The 24,472-nt window shown below is 28.1% G+C and overlaps 1 protein-coding gene across 3 annotated transcripts; it reads right to left on the bottom strand.

The window, feature by feature from the left end:
* Positions 1-1,568: 1,568 nt before the first annotated feature.
* LOC8266520 (homeobox-leucine zipper protein ROC8) lies at positions 1,569-9,216 on the bottom strand. Of its 3 annotated transcripts, none has more exons than XM_015723808.2 (10): positions 8,733-9,216; positions 7,645-7,762; positions 5,606-5,797; positions 5,027-5,491; positions 4,824-4,925; positions 4,532-4,735; positions 3,393-3,573; positions 3,007-3,311; positions 2,581-2,670; positions 1,569-2,134 (listed from the first exon to the last, which is right to left on the bottom strand). In XM_015723808.2, exons 1-10 carry the CDS (start codon positions 8,849-8,851, stop codon positions 1,733-1,735), a joined length of 2,178 nt encoding a protein of 725 aa, XP_015579294.1. In that variant the 5' UTR covers positions 8,852-9,216; the 3' UTR covers positions 1,569-1,732. The 3 variants fall into 3 exon arrangements, with proteins under 3 accessions (XP_015579294.1, XP_015579295.1, XP_002526595.2); XM_015723809.3 differs by having other exon boundaries at positions 3,007-3,257; positions 8,733-9,215; XM_002526549.4 differs by having other exon boundaries at positions 3,007-3,275; positions 8,733-9,213.
* Positions 9,217-24,472: the final 15,256 nt, after the last annotated feature.

Below are 24,472 nucleotides of genomic sequence, written 5' to 3'. Positions count from 1 at the left end.
CGGAACAGTTTTAGCTAAGAAATCAGCAGTAAAGTTGGCTTCGTGAAGAGTATGTTGGAAAGATAAAATTTTTTAGTTACATTCGAAGGGCTTTGAGTCTGCATAACAGGTCCCAGAGCTTCATCAGGCTCATTAGAGTTAGATTCCAAGATGACTGCCTTGTTAATGAGCTCTTCCTTAACTGCAACGAGTTCGGTAGCCTTAAGGATGGAACAAACTTCTGCCAAGGTGGATTTTGAATACGTAAACACTGTCCATTAGGTGGAGTGGCGGACATGGCTGTTCCCCAGTCCAATTGGCGGACAGGGGCAGTCTACTACTCTAGCTGGCGAACAGGTGAAGAAACGGACAAGACCTTTCCACCAATTTAAGTGATAAATTGAACTGGCGGACATATTTGAAATATTTAAAAAAAAACTCCAGTCCACTAATTCAATTGTCTATCAATTCAAATGTTAAAAAAACATGTTCACCGATTGAAGTATTAAAAAATATCCGTCCACCGGTAAATAGATATAAAATATTTAAAAATAAAATTCTGTCCACTAATTCAAGCGGTGGATAGGTAAAAACGAGATTTTTTGTATTCTAATATATTTATATAATAATTTAATTGTAATCAATTTTAACATTTTATTTATAAAAAATATATTATAATACGTGATTAAATTAAAGTTATTATACATGATAAAGATACAAATTTAAAAAATAAAATATATTTAAAATAAATTATCACACGATATTATAAAATATTTAATACATGTCTACCAAGAAAGTTCTAAGATAACTGATTAAATTAAAATTAATTATTACACGAAATGGTCAAGTACATACATAATAATAGTATTTATATACTACAATTTCTTCCCTGGACATTTGATGTTAGTCCCCTGGCTCTCCGTGCCTTACTACATGTATTATCCATCTCAATAAAAAAAGAATTGCGTGATTGAATCAGTTAAAGACTATTATGAATAGGTTCAACATCATCGGCAATATTACTACCATCTGCATTAGTATCAACATCTCCGCCATCACTCGAAATATCATATGTATCTGTTGTCATTGTACTCAAATGAGAAAGATTATGAAAAGATGTCAGAATTGAGGACTGAAATGGAAAACGAAAAAATGATGGCAACATCATATCTAATAGTGTTTACATCAATTGTAGTCAAAATGTTATAATTGTGCCATAAAAAATATTATAGGAGAATGCTGAAAATGCGTGAATGTAAGTCTAGCCCATAATGCGAAAGGACCTGATTAAATAAAAATAATAATAATACACTTTTTTCCTAAAATTATTTATAAGAGAAAATGATGAAAAACTATAATCCACACGTAAATAAAATAAATTAAAAACAAATTATTAAAACGTAATTAAATTCAAATTAATTGTCTCTTATTTCACCCGTTGACATCCAATTTAGAGTTTTTAAGTCAACTTGTACAAACAAGTTGGTTTTCCCCATCACTTCAATAAAATATTAAATTGCGTATAAAAGAAATGTTAGAAGAAATGAAAAAAAGAGAATGAAAGAAGAATTGGTGCAACGGGTACAATATTTATGAAATAAGAAGAAGAAAAGAAACCATTAAAATCGGAGTTTCAAAACAACAATATTAGCATCAAAATTCAAAAGTTTTATGTTATGTAGTTGCATTTTTATTTCCTTCTCCTACCATTTTCATATTATATCTAAATTATTACAACAACAAAGAGTGTAGCTCAGTCCAGATTAGAGCAATTCAAAGCAGCCTTAATTTTTTGCACAGTAGAGCTAATAAGGGTATTAACAGTTGCCACAGACTCCATGTTCATCTCCTTAGTGGAGAAAGAGGAAGAGGTTGATGTAGGGGTGGAAACCAATATTTGAAATGCTACTGTAAGAAGTGAACCACCTGTTCTTCCGGCATTTGCACTGGTTGAAGCAACATTTCCTGCATCCGGTCTGCCATCTCCAGATATGACAAAACCAGATGGAAGGATCGGTATGATCGATGAGTCTTCGCCGGATATTGCTATGTTCATTGATGGGATATCAACGGGAGCATATACTACTAAAGATCCTGAAGGGTCTGTGCAGCTCTCTTGAAGCATCAGCATGTTGTTCTCAGAGGGTACAAAAGGCTGCAACATACAAGAACCATGTTTAGTGAACTTTGCTGCACATCTTTCTAAGAAATATTTAAGGAGCAAGCAAAATTACCAACAACAGATGAAAAATGAACTAAATAGTATTAATTTCAGTGAACTATTTCTAGCAGTTAAACTTTTTGAGTCTATTGCTCTTGGTATCTGTTATAGGTTCAAGGCTTTCTAGGCTTGATAAAATTTATGAATCATTACTGTTTGTGCTACGATTTAGACCTTTTACCATTAAACTGAATGGTTATTTCAGTATTTTCTTCAAGTCGAACTATTTAATCGAAATGGTTATTCCCATATTCTTTCTCAATTGAAATCTGATTGAAATCCAAAGTCGAACTTCGTAGCTGCAGAAACTCCAACAAGGTTGAGCCATAAAAAATTTTACCCTATGCACATATAAAAAAGAATAAAATATGAAAATTTACCCTAATAATGGCTATGCAGTTTCCCGGATGTGTACCATTGGAAATGTGTGCAATCTCATGCACTGGCTTTCCATTTGAGAGAATGTCCCACTATTAACACAACGAAAAGCAAGTGTCAGATATTAGATTGCTGTAACTGTTGCAGCTGATAGATCTAATTTATCACATCATAGACAAAATTAATTATACAATAATATGTGATGTTATATATTAGGTGTATCATTTATATTGGTGGATAAATATATTATCATTATCTGTCTATGATTAAAAAATAGTCAATACAAATATTACACCTAATAAATAATGACATATATCAATATGTAATTGATTTTGTCTTTAGATGATGTGATAGATAAGTCTAGAGATAAATATCTCTCTACGCATATGAAATTGATGATCAGACAAAGATTGTGTCTGTTAGAGAACCTGAACTCTTGTTTTCTCATCTTTGAAGAAACTGAAAACATTCTGAGGTGGGAGAGGAAGCCAAAGAGAAGTAGCTGCGCTGACAATCAAGCCACCAGGCTGGCCTGGTTCTGTGCTTTTACGAACAGATACTCGAACCCCACTATTGTTCACTTCGGATAATTGAGGAAAATCCAACTTACCTGACATACTTAACATTGCACAGAAACTCCTGACCATCCTGTGGGATAGTTTCATTAAGCTTCTTCTACCTTCAGTTGAAGTAATCACTGAGCAATGAGCAATGAGCAATGGGCAACATGTTACTGTAGCAAGCAATAATTCTATCGTATCAAAAGGAGATGAACAAGAAATTAAGGATATAGCTGATGACCTGGATTAATTACCTCCTCCAAAATCTCGAGTAGGCAAAGTTTCCCTGAAGGAGAAAGCTAACCTTTCACATACCCTTTGGAGCGCAGCAATCCATCTTTCAGCTCCATATGCGGAACTGCCACAGATGAGATCTCTGTAGAGTCTATGAGTTTGAGTTTTATCATCTACTTCCACATGTTCTATCCAAGTAACCTGTCATTATTTTTGGTGGTTATCAAAGATTTAAACTAAGTGTTTATGGAGTCTATAATTGAAATGGATGTAGGAGAATGACTTGAATCTCAGATATTCATTGTCGACCTTCCCAAATCAAGTTTATGGGCTACCGAGAATTTTAATCTAGCCTACGGCTCAGAATGAGTTTTCTACTAATTTTAACATGAAATTGTGAGTTAATTATTTGGATGATAATCAAATTCTTAGTTTATTTTATTTTTACTATCAAATTTGTATCATTTTGGTATCCAAACTTCGAGTATAGTATCACTGAAATATCACTATATTTGACTTAAATCCATTAAGAAATTCATTTCATTTAAGAAAAAAATATAATTGAGAAAATAAAATGAAAATAATAAAGTTAAAAGAAAGATTTTAGTATTAAGAAATATATTAACAAATTAATGTGAAATTCATTTAAAAATTTTATCTATTCTTTTAGAATTTAGTTTAGCTATAACCAAATTTCATAAAAATTTAATTATAAAAAGTTTTAGATTAACTTTCACTTTATTCAATGCACATAAATTTTAAATTTGTAAATAAATTTTATTTATTTTATAAATTTCAACTAAACACAACGTAAATTTAGATGATTTTTTGTTTATGTGGTTGTCTTGATTAGCAAGCTACTTGAAAATCACTTAATATTCAACTCATTTTAAAGTACGGGTCTCAATAATTTTGGTTATTTTTTATTTAGAATTTTACTTTTAACCCTAATACTAAAATTACATTTCATGTTACGCAATTAACCCAGAAAATGTACTCACGCAGTTCATCAAATTAGAGTACCACAAATATGAAATATCAACTATAATCAAACCCATTTTGCACGAGCACAAGTTGTATGATTATTTTACAAAATCTAATTATCAGTAGGACCACGTGATGAACTGATTGATTATGAAGACAGGAGTCACTCACGTACCTTGGAAAAACCATTAGGCAGTTCCTCGATCATGCATCCAGAAGGAAGCTTCCAAGAGCGTGATGAAAGGATAGTTTCTTTTAAGCAGTCATAGGAAACATCAGCAATGACCCAAGTGGCACCCTCAATTTGCTGACAATGTCGAAGGAAGTAGAATTCCCTAGGTGGAACCAAGGGTGAAAGTATATGCATTTGTTCATACATCTGCAAAATAATATGTAACCTATGAGATAACCAAATTTCTGAAATAAGAATAATAGAAACTTAACCTAACTACTCTACTGAAACATACCAGCTGCAAAGAACCACTTCGGTTTCCTAGCATTCCTGTTTCAAGTACTTGAATTATGCTAGCTTTAGTGACAATTGTCGGAAACAGATCGACCCATTTATTCTGTAGAATCAAAGGATGTATTTCAGTTCATTTATTGAATTCCCAGGAAGATAAGTTAATGATACATATGACAATGGAAAGGAGGACTAATGAGTACTGACCGGATCCAAGAATATTTCCACTAAATTCAATGCATTTATTGCCACCATTACTGATTCCTTTGATGACTCAATACGTGCATTTGAGCCTTTGAAATGATTAGTCCTTGGGAATACTTTGTCATAGCTGTCGCGATGAATAACATATTTTCCATCAGACTGGGATTTGATCCATAAAGGTTCACTGATTCGCAGCAGCCTTATCAATTCCTCCATAGCACTAGCAGCAGTTTCATGCATGAGTGCCTTTTCCATTTCTGGAATTCCTTTAAGGTGGTAAGGCATTGGAATGTGGTGGGCAAGAAAACCTGGATTGAGTTCAAGATCAAGAGATGGACTTCCTGTCCTTTGATTACGAAGACCAACTGGCATATACTCCATTGGAGATCCATGCATAGGAAGCAATGAATCAAGTTGGGAAATTGGTTTTCCTATGTATTTGGCAAGGAGTCCAGATACTTTCTCATGCTGCAAAACATTCATGATAAGGCATCAAAATTCCGACAGACGAGCACTAGCAAAAATTCAGGAAAAAAATGATCAAATAGATGGTAAAAAAAAAAAAAACCAATCTGAACTAGCCTCTTCCTTCAGTTGTGCATTTTCCAGCTGAAGTTTTTGCAAACTATGTTGGCGTTCTTCCTCTCCGAAAGGAGGACCTCCACAAGATGGGCAAATTACATTCTTTAGTGCTTCTCTGATAGCAAGATTTTCACATTGAATCCTTTCATTCTCCGCTCGAAGAACCGAATTATCTGCTCTCTCATTTTGAGCCTAAGAAATAGTAAATAAAAATCATTATTAAGTAAGAATAATGAGGTAAATTAGATGAGTTGTCATTAAAATTTGTATTGTATAATAAATAGATATCAAACCTTTAATTTATAGGTAAATAGTCATCTAAATTTTTCTTTTAATAGGGATTATGAGTATACTTATATTTTTATGTATATTTATTCCAAAATTTTATATATTTTTATGATTCTATCCTAATTTTAAATTAGTGATAGTTTGCTATATTAACTTTGCGAAAATATTATCAATTCTTTCTTAATGTGTAATTTTACTTATATGTTATTTTCTATGTATAATTGAAAATAATAAGATAGAAACAATATGAAAAAAGAAAAAGAAAGAAGAGATGAAACATCAAAATTTACTATTTTTTACAAAAGAATAGAGAGATAAAAATAGAGAATAACAGCACTTAGTGAATAAAGAAACTCCAATTGAAGACAACTAAGTATTTAGATTAAAACATTAAAATTAACACTTTTTTATATTGTTTTTACCTTATTATTTTAATTACACGTAGAAAATGACAAATCAGTAAAGTCATATATCTACAGTAAAGTCACATATCTATAGAGAGTTAAAATAATTGTAACTATTAGCAAAATTTATATAGCGAATTGTTACTAATTTAAAATTAGAATAAAATTATACAAAATTATAGATTTCAGAATAAATAGTTTCATTATCTCATTCTAGTGACATTATTGAATTTTTCTAACACATTTAGAGGGAATTACATTAATGGTTATCAAACTTTACAATTTATATTAAAAAGTGTCAATCTTTTAATTTGCAACTAAATAGTTATTACACTTTAATTTTAATGATACCGAATATTGGCTAAATATATAATTATGTTTCTAAATTTATATCGATTAGTCAATTTAATATTTTAACTTTCAGGCACCTGAATTTTATATTTTTAATATCTAAACACATTTAACTTTCAGTTTAAATTAACATATACTTGAATTTTATTTTTTTAATATCTTCGTAAAATACATGTAGACATAACGGCCCATTATCAAAAAGTATTAATATTTCAAAAGAAATAAGTTCATATACCTATTAAATTATATTGAAAGTAAGAATATTAATTAAATTGACTAAATAATCAAAATTCAGAGGCATGACTTCTTTAACTCTACATTTATTAATAGCACATAAAAATAATAGTTTATGTCATTAAATCTAGTCAGCAATTGCGTGCATAAGCATTATTATGAATCTTAAAACTAATTTAGTATCTTCTTTTTATGCTTTTTTAATATTATATTATATTGTATTTATAGGATAGAAGCTGTGATATTGCCCAAGAACAAAAAAAAAAGAAAAAAAAAAGAAAAACTAGTTTTAGGATTTACAATAATACTTATATATACGATTACTGACTAGATTTAATAACAAAAGCTATTATATATATATATATATATATATATATATATATATATATATATCACTAAAAATATAAAATTAAGCAATAAATATTTTTAAATGGTAAGTCATTTAAGTAATGCCGAAAAGATTTACACGGTGCTATTATAATTAAAATTCAGTAACAATAAACTTATAAATCAACATTTTAATTTTTTTATTTTATAAAATACAAATCACTAACTTTGGTATTTTTATATTATAAAATACAAAGTTCAGTAATTGTTTAAAATTTATAAGAATTTATTAGTATTATTAAGATTAAAATTTAATAATTATTTAATTATAAATCAAAAATTGATACTTTTTCATTAAAAGTATGGTCAACACTACGTAATTTACCCAAAAATGCAAGCACAAGAGTTTAATCATGAAGCGTAGCTAGAGCATACCTTTGTTTGAGTTCTTTTGTTTTGGAACCAGAACTTGATCTGTTTAGGATCAAGACCCAGTTCCTTACTCAATTGGCGCCTTTGGTTGTCATCCGGATGTGGGCAATCCTTGAAATATCTTGACCATAAGAATAGAAATTTCCCTTATAATCCAATAAATCATAGATGGAAGTTGGGAAGAGGAAGGAGTTTATCGAAATTAATATCTTAGACTTCTATTATAGGAACTAATTTCATTCAATAAAACATGTTTAAATCAATAAAGCACTAAAAGAGTCAGGCAAATCAAGGACCAGTTTTTAACGTGTAAATTCCATCCTTGTATTGCCTGGTTTCAAGTTTCAATCTCGGACAAGGGTTTAATGAAAGAAGAGAACTATTTCTATTGGGTAGCTCATTTTAATAAAAAAAATTTAGAAAAAAAAAAAAGAAAGAAAGAAAGAAAGAGAAGGCTCGTACTTATAAACAACCCACCAGTGAAATGATGCAAAAAAGAAGTTTTAATTACAGGAAACATAACAAAATCACATATGCCAAAGAAATTATGGCAATAGATTCTGACATTCACATATAACTTTAATTTGTCAAGAGAATTAACATTGGCATTTTTGACTATTTACACTAGCCAAAGAAAAAGACAAACAAAAAAAAGAAGAAGAAGGGATTGTTTTTATTCCGTATAGCTGTTGATAATTATATGTAAAATTCTGAGTTTAACACTCAAATCTTTTCTTGAAAAGAAAAAGGAAATCACTCATAACATAAGCCAAACAGCCATTACGGGCAAATTTCAGGCAGAAAGAATGCTTATAATTATAAAAAAAGTAATAAACTAATCCAATAACATAAGATAGCAAAAGCTTGGTCGCAAGAAACATCAACCAAATCAGAAATGGGAAAGAAATGATGGCAAATATGAAGAATAATTAAAGGAAGCAAACCTGATAAAAAAAAAAAAAAACAAATTGGCATAAAACCCACAATCATTAGTTGAGAGTAAAAGCAACTTTCAAAATAAAAATAAAAAGGATCTTGGAGGAAAAAGAAATGCCTCAAATCTGACAAAATGGAGAAGGTTGGTGTTATACTTTTCAAGCTGCTGAATTTGGCGAGAAGTATGGCGATGGTAAGCCTTTTTCCCCTTTCTAGAGTTGGAAGTTTCTTGTTCATCACCAGAAGCACCACCACTACCCATGGACAGATCCATTCTTTTTTCTTTTTTTTTTCTCCCTGATACAACTTATGCCTAAAAGAAACCCTTCTTCTTGTTCTTGTTCTGGTTCTTTGGTAGGTATATGTATAAAAGATGACAGTAGTCTTAAAATGCTAGTGGTGAAGAAGACTGATTGTAATGTATGAGTTTATTAACATATATGGAGTTACAGGTCAATTCCATTTAAGGACAGCAAATGAACACCAAATCAAACCCAATTAAGAGAGATATCTGAATCTGAGTTTTTCCTGTTTTGGGTGTAGACTTTGGATTCTTTTAGGTTTTCTGGTGAAAATATTGTAATGATTTTTTAACGTTATCCTATCAACTTCAACACACGTAATAGCTATATATCACAGTGCAGACTCAGAGAAAGCTTTCCATGAAAACATACCAATTTTGGTGAAGATTTAACATTTTGACTTTTTGTTTTCATATGTATACTTCACAATTTCTTAGGTATAATAATTGGCTTACATTTCTTTTAACCCTTTACTTTTATTTATTCATTTGTTGCATATATTCATGAGTATAATATAATCGATGAGTGATAAATACTCTAAATATTTTACACTCGAATAAGAAAGAAATAACAGATATTCTAAAAATCTTATTGTCGAATAATAAAGAAATGACAGATATTTTAAATATTTCATAATTGAATAATGAAGAAGTGAAAGATTAAGTTTTTCATTTTTCTTTAAATAAATTTTTAAGATCTTCTTTTTCTAAAATCCATTAGTTAACTCATCTTAAAGTTAACCAAATTTGAATTTTAGCTATTGTTAGTTTTGTAAATATATATATATGAAATATAAGTGAGATTAAAGTTAAACGTTAAGATTGAAATAAAAAGAAGTTTAGCTACAGACTTGTGTTTAAGTTGTAACTAATGGTGTCATTAATTTCTATTTTCTCTGCTTGAAGAGTTTAGCCATGTAACTATAAATGCAGCTCAAAATTCAGGATATGGAGATACGGCAAAATTTTTGTAACTATATGAAAATGGCTATAGGGAAATTAATCTGGCAACACAAGGATGAAGAATTTACTGTGTGCTATTGAATTAATTAGAAGGTCAAAGGGCAAATAAAGGAGATAGGAACAGAAGTATTCAGAGAAACAAACACATTGATTGCACTGAGTTAGAATTGACAAAGCCAGGAGATGAGAGCTTTATTTTAGTTCTTTCTATTAATTTTTTTTAGTTTTATTTATTTATCTAATTTTTTAAAAAAATAAATAAATAAAAGAGGCTCGTCTTCTTTCTTTTTTCTTCTTCCTTCTCTCTCTTCAATCCCAATAAATAATTTGGAATTTTTTCTACATAAAGTTTACCTTATTACTGTGTCAAAAAGAATTTACCATACCAGATGACAAATATAGTATTTTTTTTAGATTTTTTCTACTCTTGATATATTATATATTCAACGGCTAGAGGAGTTATCTATTAATTAGATACAGACAATACATCCAACATAATCAAGTCAATCTTATTTATTTAGTAGCCAACTAAATCTCTCCATTAAAATTTCTTCAAGGAAAAGGTTTTGTTGTATTTCCAAAAAAGAATCATCATGATCAATTATAATTTGATCTAAACACAATTATTTTTCTTTCTTAATTATCGACAGCCAAGTAAAAAATCCGTTTCAGTGAGAGGATTCGATCGTTTTTTTATTATGTAGAAAAAGTAAGTGACAACTCATAATCCGGCAAGCTCTATATTAAGATTTTTGACATGGTATTCTATGATTAGTAAAGATCGTATTTAATATCTAAATTAACTTTAGATATATGTATATCAAAGAAAAGATAAATGTCAACTCATAATCTGTCAATAAAAAAAAGTCTAAACATCTCATCTTTACAAAAAAAAAAAGTTATATGAATGGAGTGATATCGTACTCTTACATTATGATAGTGTATTTTCATTTTTATAAAAATCATAAATTTTCTACTCATTTAAAAATAAAAAGTACAACTTGATTAATAATAAAAATAAAAAATACTACAATTACAAAGTAAAAAAAATCTTATTTGAATAGTAAAAATTTATATTTATATTTTTCAATCGTGTTAATAGAGAGCTCTTCTAGTTTACAATTTGATAATTTATGTACTCAATTTAGTGGCTACTTTTCAAATTATAAATCAACTTTTTAATTTTTAAATAAATCCAATCATAAAAATAATTAAAAATATTTCTTACTATCAACAATGTAACTCTACAAAATTCTATGAATATATTCATAAAGAAATATTCAAATTCCCTCGAAGGGTATAATCAAAATCTCCATAAAGAAAATAAAAAAATCCATGAAATGATAATTCAAAAAATTTTATAATAATAAACAAAAAAATAAATAGATTAAAAAATCTGTATTTATTAATTAAAATAAAATAATATAAATAAAAACAAAAATCATAGCCAATCTAAAAGATGATCAGTTGTGGTCAAAAGAAGTAAAATCTTAATAAAGAACATTATGACAGTTTCCAAATACTATATATAGATTTATAATTGATTTATCATCTCGTAAATTATTACTGTATATTAAATATTTCTTCGTTCCTACAGTCATGAAGTTAGATGTTTTTTTAATAATTATGATAAAATTGAGGATATTTTTATAACATTAGTTGTTACACAAATTTCTTTTTCTTCTTTTGTTTAGTGCATAGTTTTATCTTTAGATTTTATTAACTTAATTTCTAATGGTTATTAATTATCTTTTAGCTAATAATAATTTTTATTTTTATTTTTAACTTATTTTAACTTTGTATCAATCTTCTGTATATAAACGAATTATATATGTTAAAACAATTAAATTAAAATAGAAGTAAACAGATGAAAGAAATTAAAGATAAAAATTAGGAAATATCATATATGAAATAATTAAAAATTTAAAAATTAAAATAAAAGTTTAAAAGTAAATTATACATCTGTATCTGCTAATAATACTTAATTAACAATAGTTTTAGAAAATAACTATTAGAAAAACCCTAGTCGTTTCTCCTCTTTCTTTCTCGTATTTCTTATTGTTCATTAAAATTTCATCTTTTGATTTACCGTTGATCATTCTTAAATCAGTGAAACTCTTTTTCTTTTTATTTTATATTAATTAATTTTAATAAAAATATATTAGTGTGTTTTGTCGAAAATTTTATACTCTTATTGTAGAAGTGTTGAGTTCTTCTTCTATATTAGTTTTCATTGTGCGAATACTCATTCTATAAGAGACGTGATTTGGGTGTTGAGTTCTTATTCTATAATAGACATATGTTCTGGTTGTTGAGTTTTTCCTTCATAGAAGTAGTGAAGAGAAAGAAGATAATCGATTTGATATTCAAATAACCAAACTCATCACAATTACATATAAAGTTAATATGTGGCTTGGTGTCACCTAGTGGATCATTTTTCCTTTAGAATTGTAATCTACTGCTTCATTAATATAATTGATGATTGTCAGAAATAGATTTCTTCGCATATATTTTTTGATGTTTAATGTTTATTTTTATTTTTAATCAAGATGTGTTTGCTAATCCTTATTAATGAAATATCCATATTTTTTCTAAAAAAAATTTACATATTTTATTTCTTTTTTAAGAATATATATAATTCAAGTAATTTATCATGGAAATTTTTTAGGCAAACTCATTCTATCTCATTATCCATGCATAAATTGAATAAAATATTAATATACAGTATTATTTATTTAATATTATATTTATATTGATTAGTTTATTTCTCATCTGTGCATTTGTATTAATTGATTTTTAACTATGGAGTGGGTCAATAACTCTACCTATCATAATAATATTTAGCAAAGGAAAAGTTATTAACAGATCTTCTGACCCCACCTTAATGTACTTTTAAGATTAACCTAGATTACGTTTAGCCATTGTCAAATATACAAGACAATATCATCAGATTTGGGTATATTAAAACAGAACAACTTGTGTCAATTTTTTTTTTTTTCTTTTGTTGGGGGGTTTGATAACATGTAATTTTTCTCTTCCCACCTTTGTATGACTGCTTGTTATGCTTTCCCACCATAAGATGAAACTCCTAGCGACATAGTAATTGACCATAGTGTGTATATATTTTAATATACTTTTAAAATATATTAGGAAAATTAATAAGAATAAAAATTATAAATTCTAAACCATGCAATTCTAAATAAAATTTTATAATTGTAATATTTTTTATTATTTTATTTCTTACACATAATATATATATGTATATTATTTAAACAGATATCGAATACTGGATTTGGATATTTTATATATAAATGGATATTTAACAGGTAGGGTATTCGCTATCTGTTTAAATATTCATAAAATTTATTTAATAATTATATATATTAAATGGATTTTTATCAAATTCTAGTAGTATGTGGATATTTTTATTCAGATGCGGGACGTGTTCGAATAATAAAAGTAATTTTTTAAACGGATTTGAATTATGGATACATATATGCAAGTACCTTACTCGTAGCCATTCCTAGTAAGGGGCTGTTCAAGTTCAGGCTAATGAGTATATTTATCATCAACTTTTATCTCAATTTCAGATTTATTCTATAATTAAAAAAAGTAACAAAATTAACATATAAACTTTGTGTTATACTTCAATTTTATCCAACACTGAAATAGTGTGTGTGTTTTTTATGATATGACAGACAAATGTAAGGTTCCTCTAGCCGAGTTATACTAAAATGAAAAAATTGCAATATTTCACTTAATCGAAATGTCATCCTTTCGAAACAAAGGAAAAAAGAATTAAAACCCAACATTTTTCCTTTTACAAAATGTTGAGTTGAATGCTATATTTGGTTGAAATTCATTAAGAAATTTATTTTATTTGAGAAAAAAAAAATGAAGAAGAAGTAAAATAAAAATAATAAAATTAAAAGAGATATTTTTGTATTATGAAATATATGAACAAACTAATATGAAATTTATTTAAAAATTCTATCTATCCTGTTAAAATTCAATTTAACTATTTCTAATTTTATATAAATTTAATTGTCTAAAATTTAAAATCAACTATAAAAACTTTAAATTTATAAATAAATTTTAACCAAATACTAGATGCAATTTATCTTTTTCAAGATTCTAGTAAGAAATTTCACTTTGAAGCGAGAATGAAAGTGTGAGTCGAAATACTTAAGTCAAATTACCTTCTTATCTTTCTAGAGGTGAAATTACAAAAAAGAATGGGAGGTAATTTAAGAAATCTAGGGAAATGTAATTATGGATGCCTAGTTCGCTTACTCGACTTGCATACTAATACAAATAAGGCCGTTTGTTTTGGAGATGTGCTGATATAAAGGTTAAGTATTATATCTTGATTCTTGGTTTTTGTAATTTATTTTTGTGCTTTGGTGTTTAATCAACTATTTTTAATATTGTACATGAAACAACATGATGGCATTAAGATTGGGTTAGTGAATGAACTCTGTTGGTGTTCAAATTCATTCAAATCCCCAGCTTAATTATGTGAAACCCTAAACAATATTAAAAAAAAAAATTATTTGAGCGAAAGACTCAAAAACCCCTCATTATCTCTTAGCAAAAGAAGACTAATATTACATGCACTCAAAAAATTCGTACTAAAAAATAAATATTACCTCTTTTTTTCCAGCTTCTGTGCATGATAACTATGGATTGCACTGCAGTAAAGTTGACAACTAAACAATTCTTTTTTGAATAATACTATAAAATCTTTATTTGTCTCAACTTTTGCCTTACGTGATGTAATGTGTAATATTTTTATAAAAATGTCTCTTAATAAAGGTGAGATATTTCTATTTACTTATAGAGAATTTTTTTTTCTAAGTTTTAAAGAAAATAAGAACTTTAATTTCATAAAAAATTTATAAGACATGTTTATTTGATATTATATAGAGAAGAATTTCATTTTGTATTTGAGTTTTAAGTATAAAAAAAATTACACTTAAAATAAATAAAGTAAAAACTCTTTAAAAATAAATATTTTTTATATAAAACAAATATAAAAACATATTAAATATTATAAAAATAAAGAATAATAATAAAAAAGAATAAAGAGAGAAGAGAGAATAGAAAAAATAATGATTTTTGTATATGTATGTATATGTAACTATTGGCATAAATAGTTACAGAGATAGAGTTCTATTTATCCATAGACATAACGATAGACATCTAATATAACCCAAATACTTTAATATTATCATAATACTCCCCATTGGATGTCTATAACTATTACAATGAATATGCCTTGTAAAACCTTACTAACAAAACCCCTATGGGAAAAAATTTTAGTGAAGGAAAAATTGTACATTATTCATGTAGAAGCTTGCGGGATGACATTGCCTCGTTAACAACCTTGCTAGGAAAACTCAATGGGACAAAACCCAAACTAAAGAAAAAAGAGTATAATGCATCAAAATCTCCCTTCATGATAATATGACTTCTAATAAAGATTTCTTAGTCGGTGCATGCCAATTTTATTCACAAACTTTTTAAATGTTGTTGTATGAAGTGCTTTTGTAATTAAATCTGTCAAATTATCAATCGATCAAACTTGATGAACATATAAAACTCCTTACTTCTGAAGCTCATGTGCGAAAAATAATTTTAGCGAAATGTATTTGCTTTTATCTCCTTTAATATATCCTCTTTTGAGTTGTGCAATACAAACAACATTATTTTCATATAGCATTGTTGGGCTTCCTTTATCAAATAGGAGATTATATATTTCTTTGATATATAGGATCATAGATCTCAACTATATGCATTCTCTACTAGCCTCGTACATTTCCAATATTTCAACATGATTATATGATGTGGAAGTTAGAGTTTGTTTAGTAGAACACCAAGATATAGCAATGCCATCATATTTAAATAACTCGTTTATGATCGAGCTTTAAGTAGTTTAGATAAATATCCAGCATCTGCATATCTAATTAATTCTGATTTCGAGTCTTGTGGATAAAATAAGTTCATGTCCAATGTATCACGTAAATAACGGAAACTTATTTCACACTATTCTAATGTCTTCAAGTTGGTGAGGAACTATATCTTGCTAACAAATTCACATAAAATGTTATATCAGATTTTGTACAATTAGCAAGATACATTAATGCACCAATAACACTAAATATGGTACTTCTAGACCAAGTATTTCTTCACCACCTTTTCCGAGGACGAAAATGGTCATATTTCATATCCAGATGTCTAACAATTATGGGAGAACTCATTGGATGAGATTAACCTATATTAAGACGTTTTAATATCTTTTCAATATAAATTGACTAATGAATAAAAATCACTCTAAATAAATGTTCGATCTGCAGGTCGAGACAATATCTTGCTCATCCAAAATCTTTTATTTTAAATATATTTTCTAAATAAGTTATCATTTCTATCAACTCTTTAAAAGTCATAATGATGTTTAAATCATTAATATAAGCTACAATTATAGCAAATTTAAAATTTATTTTCTTAATAAAAATACATGGACAAATTCAATTGTAGTATATCCTTTTTTCAAAAGATATTCACTAAGACGGTTATACCACATTCATCCAGATTGTTTTAATCCATACAAGAATTTTTGTAGCTTAATTGAACATGTTTCCCGAGATTTGAGCTACATGCTTCAGGTATTTTTATTCCTTCAAAAACTTTCATATAAATGTCATTATCAAGTTATCCATGTAAATAAGCTGTAATGATATCCATTGTCACGACCTCATCTGTGGGTCCGTGACAGGCACTAGGGAATGGGTAGGCGTAAGGCCACCGAATCCCATAGTAAGCCTGACACTTATTGACTTAAATAAATCTCAATCTATTTTTCTGATGCCACAATTATCTAAACAATTAAATTTTACATAACTAATTCGGTCTGCCAGAAGAATTTGGAGAGACCCGAAACTCAGAAAATTTACAACTAACACATCTACTATTACTACTACGGAGAATCTAAGATTTTACAAATTAACATACCAAATCGAATACACCACCCGATGATGAAAGAGTCGGGTTACTGATTAAGAGTCGCAGGAAGACTAACAGTCACGAATCTAAAAAAAAAAAAGTAAATTGAGACTGTCAGTATCGAGAGTGAGTTAAAATTAAATAATCTAGAGACTATTGCAGTCTTCACAGAAAATATTAATTATTCGAATCAGTATATCAAACCTTGAACATAAATACAAATCGTAATATAATCATACCATTATATATATATATATATATATATATATATATATATATATATATATATATATATATTATGGTATGATTATATTACGATTTGTATTTATGTTTTTACTTTTAGGGGACGAGTGGCTCAATAGAACCCTAACCTCAAATTCTAGTAGCCTTTCAACTCTCTTAATCCAACAGGTCTGGCGCCCAGAGAGCAAAGCTCGACCAGGGTCCTTACCTCCAACTTGAACACTTGATTCCAACCAAGCCAGTGCCCAGAGAGCATTGCTTGACCAGGGACTTTACCTCCGGCAATTTACTCAAATCAGCCCAGAGAGTCATGCTCGACCAGGGCAAAACTCATAATAATCTAATTACCTGTCCATGATCATTACTGGTGCGCGCGCGGTCCTGATGTAACCCATCAGGTGGCATGTTCTATGAAAGCCACATTTCTAAAATCGCAATCATCACATTTAATAAATACCATTGTCTAATGAAATCATTCAACACATATCGAAATAAAGATTAAAAATTTAGGGTAAAGCAACGTGCAATTCGTGTGAAAAAACAATAATATTTGTATTATTATAACGTTACTAATAATAATATTATATTATTTTTAATAATTAATAATCAAGTAAAATTTATTTATATTGCAATACTAATTATCATATTAAGCATAAATTTCTAAAATAGCATATTAATTTCAGACTTAGTAATAGTGCAACGATTAAGTGACTTTAACTCACAGATTTGACGCGTTCTGCAGTCCGCTCCTACGCCTCGGGTGGAGCTGGCGGAAAGGCTAATTTATCTAGTAACAAAAGATATACAATTAATAGACATTCGTAAATTTTTCCTAAACTTAGACCCTAGAGTAGACTGCCTAAATTTAAATTAGACTCCAAGAATCTGCTGAAAATTCGGCAGAACCTCTCCTAAATGACGGACATTTACCCCCCGTAAAACGGGCCCAGGACCTGCTAGAAAATACTTCGGATAATCAATAATTCATTTTAACGGGAGTCGGGTCCCGAGACTTCACTAATTTCCTGACTCCGCCACACAACACAAAACACAACCAAGGCAGGCAGTCCGACAACAAATATTTTAACACACAATATTTTCTAATATTCAACACAATTCAATAAATATACAATTAAACCAAGAATTCCAAAATCAACGGGCCAGAAAAAATTACCGAGACGCTTGATCGCTCGGTCGACTCGCTTCCAACCGCCAGAGTCTAATCGACGACCGAACACACCATCGGACTCGAAACGACACGCTGATAACGATCCTCGCTTCCGATTTTCCGGTTCGACCCCCGATCATCCAGAGAGATTACAAACGATCTTGACTGTAGATTTTCAAACGAAGCCCGATCGCCACGAAACCAGTGCCATTGCGAAGCTTGAGCTGAGGAGAGTCGGGATACGTCTTCCGATCGTCCATCCTCCACCGGAGCTCGCTGGAAAAGCTGAAAAACGCTGCTGCCACCTACTTCACCGGAACTCCCTCCTCCGGCCACCAAAACCGACGCAGCCACCTCCAAAAGGTAACTCTCTCCAAGGGGAGCCGATTGCCACCGAGATCGGCCGAAAAGGCCACTAGAAAAGGCCAGAACGACCTCCGGAAGACGCCGCCACGATTCCCGCCTGGCTGGCCAGCCCCGACGGTCGCCACCAACGCCCGCAATACCCGCCTCCTTCTTCTTCTTCCGCTTCCTCTCTCTCTCCCCGATATCTCTCTTCTCTTCCTTTCTTTTCTTACTTCTCCATATCAACATTAGGCCCCTGAACTTTTTTCCTCTTACCATTTGATCCCTCAACTTTTTAAATTACGAAAATTACAGAATTTCCAATTAACCCCCAAACTTTTCTTTAGCCTTTCAATTAAGCCCCTAACTATTTAATTTGGGTTAGAATTATTAAAAATACTTAATTACATATATACCCCTGGCCGACATATTTATTTACAAAAATACCAAACATACAAATTTTCATTAAACCCCCATAATAATAAAATTTTACTTTTAATCCTTATTCCAAAATAAATTTCCAATTTAGTCCTAACACACAATTAAATTAAATAACCAATTTGCTAAATATTTTCCAACTTAAAATTTAATACCACTAGCTAATTAAAATACCAATTTCTCTAAAAATTCTTTTATAAAAATATCCTTTACAAATTCTTCCATGATTTTCCAATATATAATTTTATTTATATATGTATATATACATTTGGGAAAAAATTTGAATAACCAAAAATATAATTTATTCCTCAAATAATTTACTTAATTAATTTCTTAAAGATCCAACTAATTGGGTATAGAAAAATAACTCATTTAATTATCTAATATTAAAATTTTTATTAAATCATTTCAAATTAAACCAAATAAAAATAAAGTAAAATTAATTTAAATAAAAACTCATTTATTAATTATTATTAATATAATCATTATTAGGGGAAAAATTTAGGTATTACATCCATAAGATACATATGAAGTCCTTCTAAACTTGTCAGCCTAATTAAAAATCTAAATATAATTACATCCACAATTGGAGAATAAATTTTTTCATAATCAATACTAGGTGTTTACAAGAACCTTTGTGTTACAAGTTGTATTTTGTATCTTACATTTTTATTTCTTTTATTGCGTTTACGCATAAAAATTCATTCATAGCCTACTAGATTAATATCTTCATGTGTTAAAACAATGAACCTAAAGACTTGATATTTTTCTAATGAGTTTAATTATGTCTAAATTGTGTCTTTCCATTTAGCCCAATCATTTCTTTGTCGACATTCAATGACAAACTTAGGTTCAATGTCCTAACTTTCTTTTACAATATTAGTTGTTATTGCATATACAAATACATTGTCGATAATATTTTTACTTTGGTCCCATCTCTTACCAGAAGTGATGTAGCTGATTGATATCTTATTGTTTTCATCATCTTCAGGCACTTCAACCTCTTCTGAGATTACTTGTTCATCCATGTCTTCTGTTATAAGCTTTTTAGAAACATTAATTTAAAATTGTCACTTGGTTTATTTTGTTAGTGGATTTTTATCCTAGGAACCAAGTGGACTACCACGCTTCTAGCGTGTAATGGACTCATTTCGTATATCTCACTATCCATTTTCCGGATCTAAATATCGAGGGAATTATGGAAAATTCTATGATGAAATCTACTACCTTTCTCGGGTCTCAGGAGATGGAGGATGAGCAAATATGAGGTTAAGGTTGAGTTTAATCTAATCAAAATTATCTTTCTGAAATCAATTTAGATTTAATTGTCAAGAAAAATAAAGTTTGAGGTCAAAATGATGATTTTTGCAAGTGTAGAGACTAAATTGCAAATATTTTTTAAATTTTTGCTCTTTAGAGCCAATCGGCTCTACATAGTGCGAATTCATGATTTTCTTGATTCAACATCATTTTTTGGCATTTTAACGTCCAAAATGACTTTCTAGAAAAATTTTGTTAATAAATACAAGATTTATTTGATTTTATGAGAGATAATTTCTAAGAAACTTAAAATATATCGATATATTCCTAGGATTTGCTAAACCCTAGCCCTATAAATACACACTTAACTCTTAGGTCTACGAGGAAGAGATACCAACTAGCAATCAATATACTTTTTGAAAAGAAAGATACAGAGAGTTGAGACACTAAGAAAGAACTAAAAAATTAGAAAGTTTTTTAAGAGAACAACAATAGCTTTTTCATATCCCAGGTAGCACTAAATCCTCAACCGGTCTTTGATTCAACTGTATCATCATCTCCTTAGATTTGCAGAATAACCAACTACGGTGACAACCTGAGAGTTCCCTTATATCTACCATCATCCATCATCCATCATCTGCCAAAATTGGTGTTTTATGCTTTCCTAGAAACATGATTTGGTTTTATTCTTATTGATTTATGTGTTTTATGTTATTAGAATAGGTTTTTTTTGTGGATTACATGTTATAACATTACTAGAAATTGAATATAATAATAAGAACATTATAGGAAATTGAATTTGATAATAAGATCATATAGGATTTTGATTGTGTTTTTCCCTTAATGATTAGGGTTTTAGACTATATCCATATTTTTTTCATATTCTTTTAGTTAAACGTATTAGAAATGATAAAATTTGATATTTTGCTATTTGTTTATTTACTTTTAGTTTAAGTGTTCTACAGTTTGCATGTTCTAGGATTTCTATTCCATTTATATTTTCTTTATATTTTTTATTTAGTTTTTCCACGTTTTAATTGATCTCATGTTTTTTGTGCATATGTGATTGGCTTCGGGGCATCAAATCGAGGGAAGAATTTTTGAAAATCGCCTGCCAAAGCCTAAAGCTGATCGACTCAGTGTAGAGCCGATTTTTGGCTCTCCGTTAAGCCGATTGGCTCAGCATCCTAAAACCCTATATTTCTGCTATTTATGGATTTTTTTATGTCTTTATTAATTTATTTATGTTTTATACTTAGTTTTAGGTTTTTTTCTTCCCTTTTTTAGTTTTAAGCGGTTGTAATAACTAGATTTACTTTCTACACTTTATTTTTGCTATCCTAAAACCCTATATTTCTGCTATTTATGGATTTTTTTATGTCTTTATTAATTTATTTATGTTTTATACTTAGTTTTAGGTTTTTTTCTTCCCTTTTTTAGTTTTAAGCGGTTGTAATAACTAGATTTACTTTCTACACTTTATTTTTGCTTGTTTTTGTTTACTATATAATTCAATAAGTGTAAAATGATTGATTAATTAAAAATGGGCCACATACACGTAGGCCTTAAACTTGGACCTAGAAAACTATAGTATTAGTTTAATTAAGATGGTAATTAGGCTTGAATCTAAAATCCATATAGACTTAGCGGGCTTTGCCATACTTAGATTGGTTAAAATTGGACCATATTAGATTTAGGGTCATTGAACTGAGCCTCTCCATAAGCAATAGTTAATTAGGGTTAACAAACTTGGTTATTAAAACATAACTTGTAATCGGGCTAGACTAGGTAGTATTTATACATAATTAACTAGTAAATTAAGTTAGTAATTTTAAATATTAGACTGGACTTTAATAAAAAGGCTAGATTTATGTGGACCTCACATATTGTAGTGTTTGATGTGTAGCAAATATTATACTCTACTTATAGAGAATAGCTCATTAAATATTAAAATTAAAGACAAATATATATAAATAAATATATACCCATATTTCTTAAAAATGGATTATAAATTATTATTTCACTTTTCAATCACCGTTTGAAATCATGAACATTTTTTAGTGTTTTCTTAACAATCAAAATGAAATTATATATGAGTTTCCAATCTCTTTGCCTTTTCTAATTCTTGGTACAAAATCTTATTTAACACAAAAAAGATTCATGATTTTATTGATGAAAATTATTATTTTTTACGAGTTGGAATTGGAATTGATAGTTCTGGTTTCAGTTGAGGGGAAACCAATATTGAACTTGTCTTCTCATTCTAAGTCAGTTTTGATCTGTTTTTACCAATCCGGTTCCATTTACCAACTTATAAATTTTTTAATTTCAATATTAGAAATTAATATAAATAATATAAGAATCTATAAAAGATAAAAAGAAATTAAAAGAAATTATATTTAAACTCCAATTTCATCAATAATATAAAATATGCAGGAACAAATACAATTAATTATTTATTACTAATTAAAATTTAACAATATAAAATAAAATAAATATAAAAAATAAAATTGATGTATAGAAACACAGAGAGAGAAAATATTACGGTTTAAGAAAAATTTAAATTGCTTCACTACCTTCTTATTAAAATGAATTTTTCATTTCTTCTTTAAGGTCCTTCGTAGGTAGATTCATAAATTATTATATAAAACTATAAAATACTTAGATTATTTTCTACAATTAGTAATAGAAAATAAAAATAAACCATTGAAAAAATATACAAATATTATAGATGATACAAATTTTAGATTAAAATGAATAAAAGTATAATAATAAATAATAATTAATTAAACTATAAAATAAAAGTAAAAATAAATAATAAATAATTAAACTATAAAAAGAAAACACAAAATTCATTAATGAACTCAAATTAATAAATAAAGACAAATAAAATTAAAAAAATATATCAAATCTAATATATATATATATATATATATATATATATATAGAAAATAAAATTACCATATAAAAGAAAATAAATTTAATTAATTAATTAAAATAATAACAAAAAAATACATGTAAAACTTAAAATCTAGAAATTGTTATTATTAACAATTATATATTAGAAAAGGAAAAAAACGACTTTTTATAAATTAATGTCCAGAGAAAATTGATAAATGCCATTCTTTATTAATCTTATATAGCAAGTTGTGGTAAACCATTCTCTATTTTTCAGCCGAGAATAGTTTAACCACAATTTGCCATATAGGATTACTAAAAAATAATATTTATCACTTTTCTCTAAATACTAATTTATAAAAAAATATTATTATTTATTTTAATTTATAATTGTAATAATAACAAATTTTTATATTTTATTTTTACATGTACTTTTTGTTTTTATTTTATTTTATTTTATTTTCATATTATATTTCTTATATTACAAAATTTTTCTTTAAATTTAATATTGATTTGATATATTTCTTTTATTTTATTTCTCTTTATTTACTAATTTAAGTTCATTAATGAATCTATAGTTTAATGGAAAAGATTATAAATTTAGTGTTTTAGTTTTTTTATTTTTTTGTTTTGGCGTCTAAACTATTTTTTGTTCAATTATGTATTTAAACCTGCTAAAAATATTCAATATAGTGTCTGCAGTCGGTTTTATAGGTTAAAGTGCTGATTTAACTTAGTTTAAATAGTACGTTGACTTAAATATCCTCCTTTAAAATAATACCATATTTATTTTCTTTTTTGTTCTTTTTTTCTTATTTAAATCCATTTTCATCACTACTTTTAAATTTCTTTTGTTTCTTAAGAAATAAAAAGAAAAATTATTTTATTTTTCTCATTCATTCAAATAAAAATTAAAAAGAGAATGAATGTCATTACTTTTGCCCTTTTGAGCCAATCGATTATTCATATAACTGATTGATTTAGCATAGAACCGACTGGCTTTACACAGTGTCGATTGGCCATTTTCTAAAATCCGAAGCCACTTCATGCTTATTTTCAACCTAAAATGCCAAAATTGGTAAACATAAGTTTCTAGAAGATATTTGTGACAATTATTGAGACATTTAAATAATTTAGTGATAAATATTTGATTTAAAAGAATATTAATATGATAAGAGGAAAGATAATGGATTGGTTTTTTTAATTAAAAAATAATACTTGCATAGTTATATGCTCCTCTAGGGTTCCTAACCCTACTGCTATAAATAGAATAATAT

This window comes from Ricinus communis, chromosome 5 (assembly GCF_019578655.1).
Source record: "Ricinus communis isolate WT05 ecotype wild-type chromosome 5, ASM1957865v1, whole genome shotgun sequence".
Taxonomy (NCBI): domain Eukaryota; kingdom Viridiplantae; phylum Streptophyta; class Magnoliopsida; order Malpighiales; family Euphorbiaceae; genus Ricinus; species Ricinus communis.
This window is presented reverse-complemented; position numbering and strand designations above follow the sequence as displayed.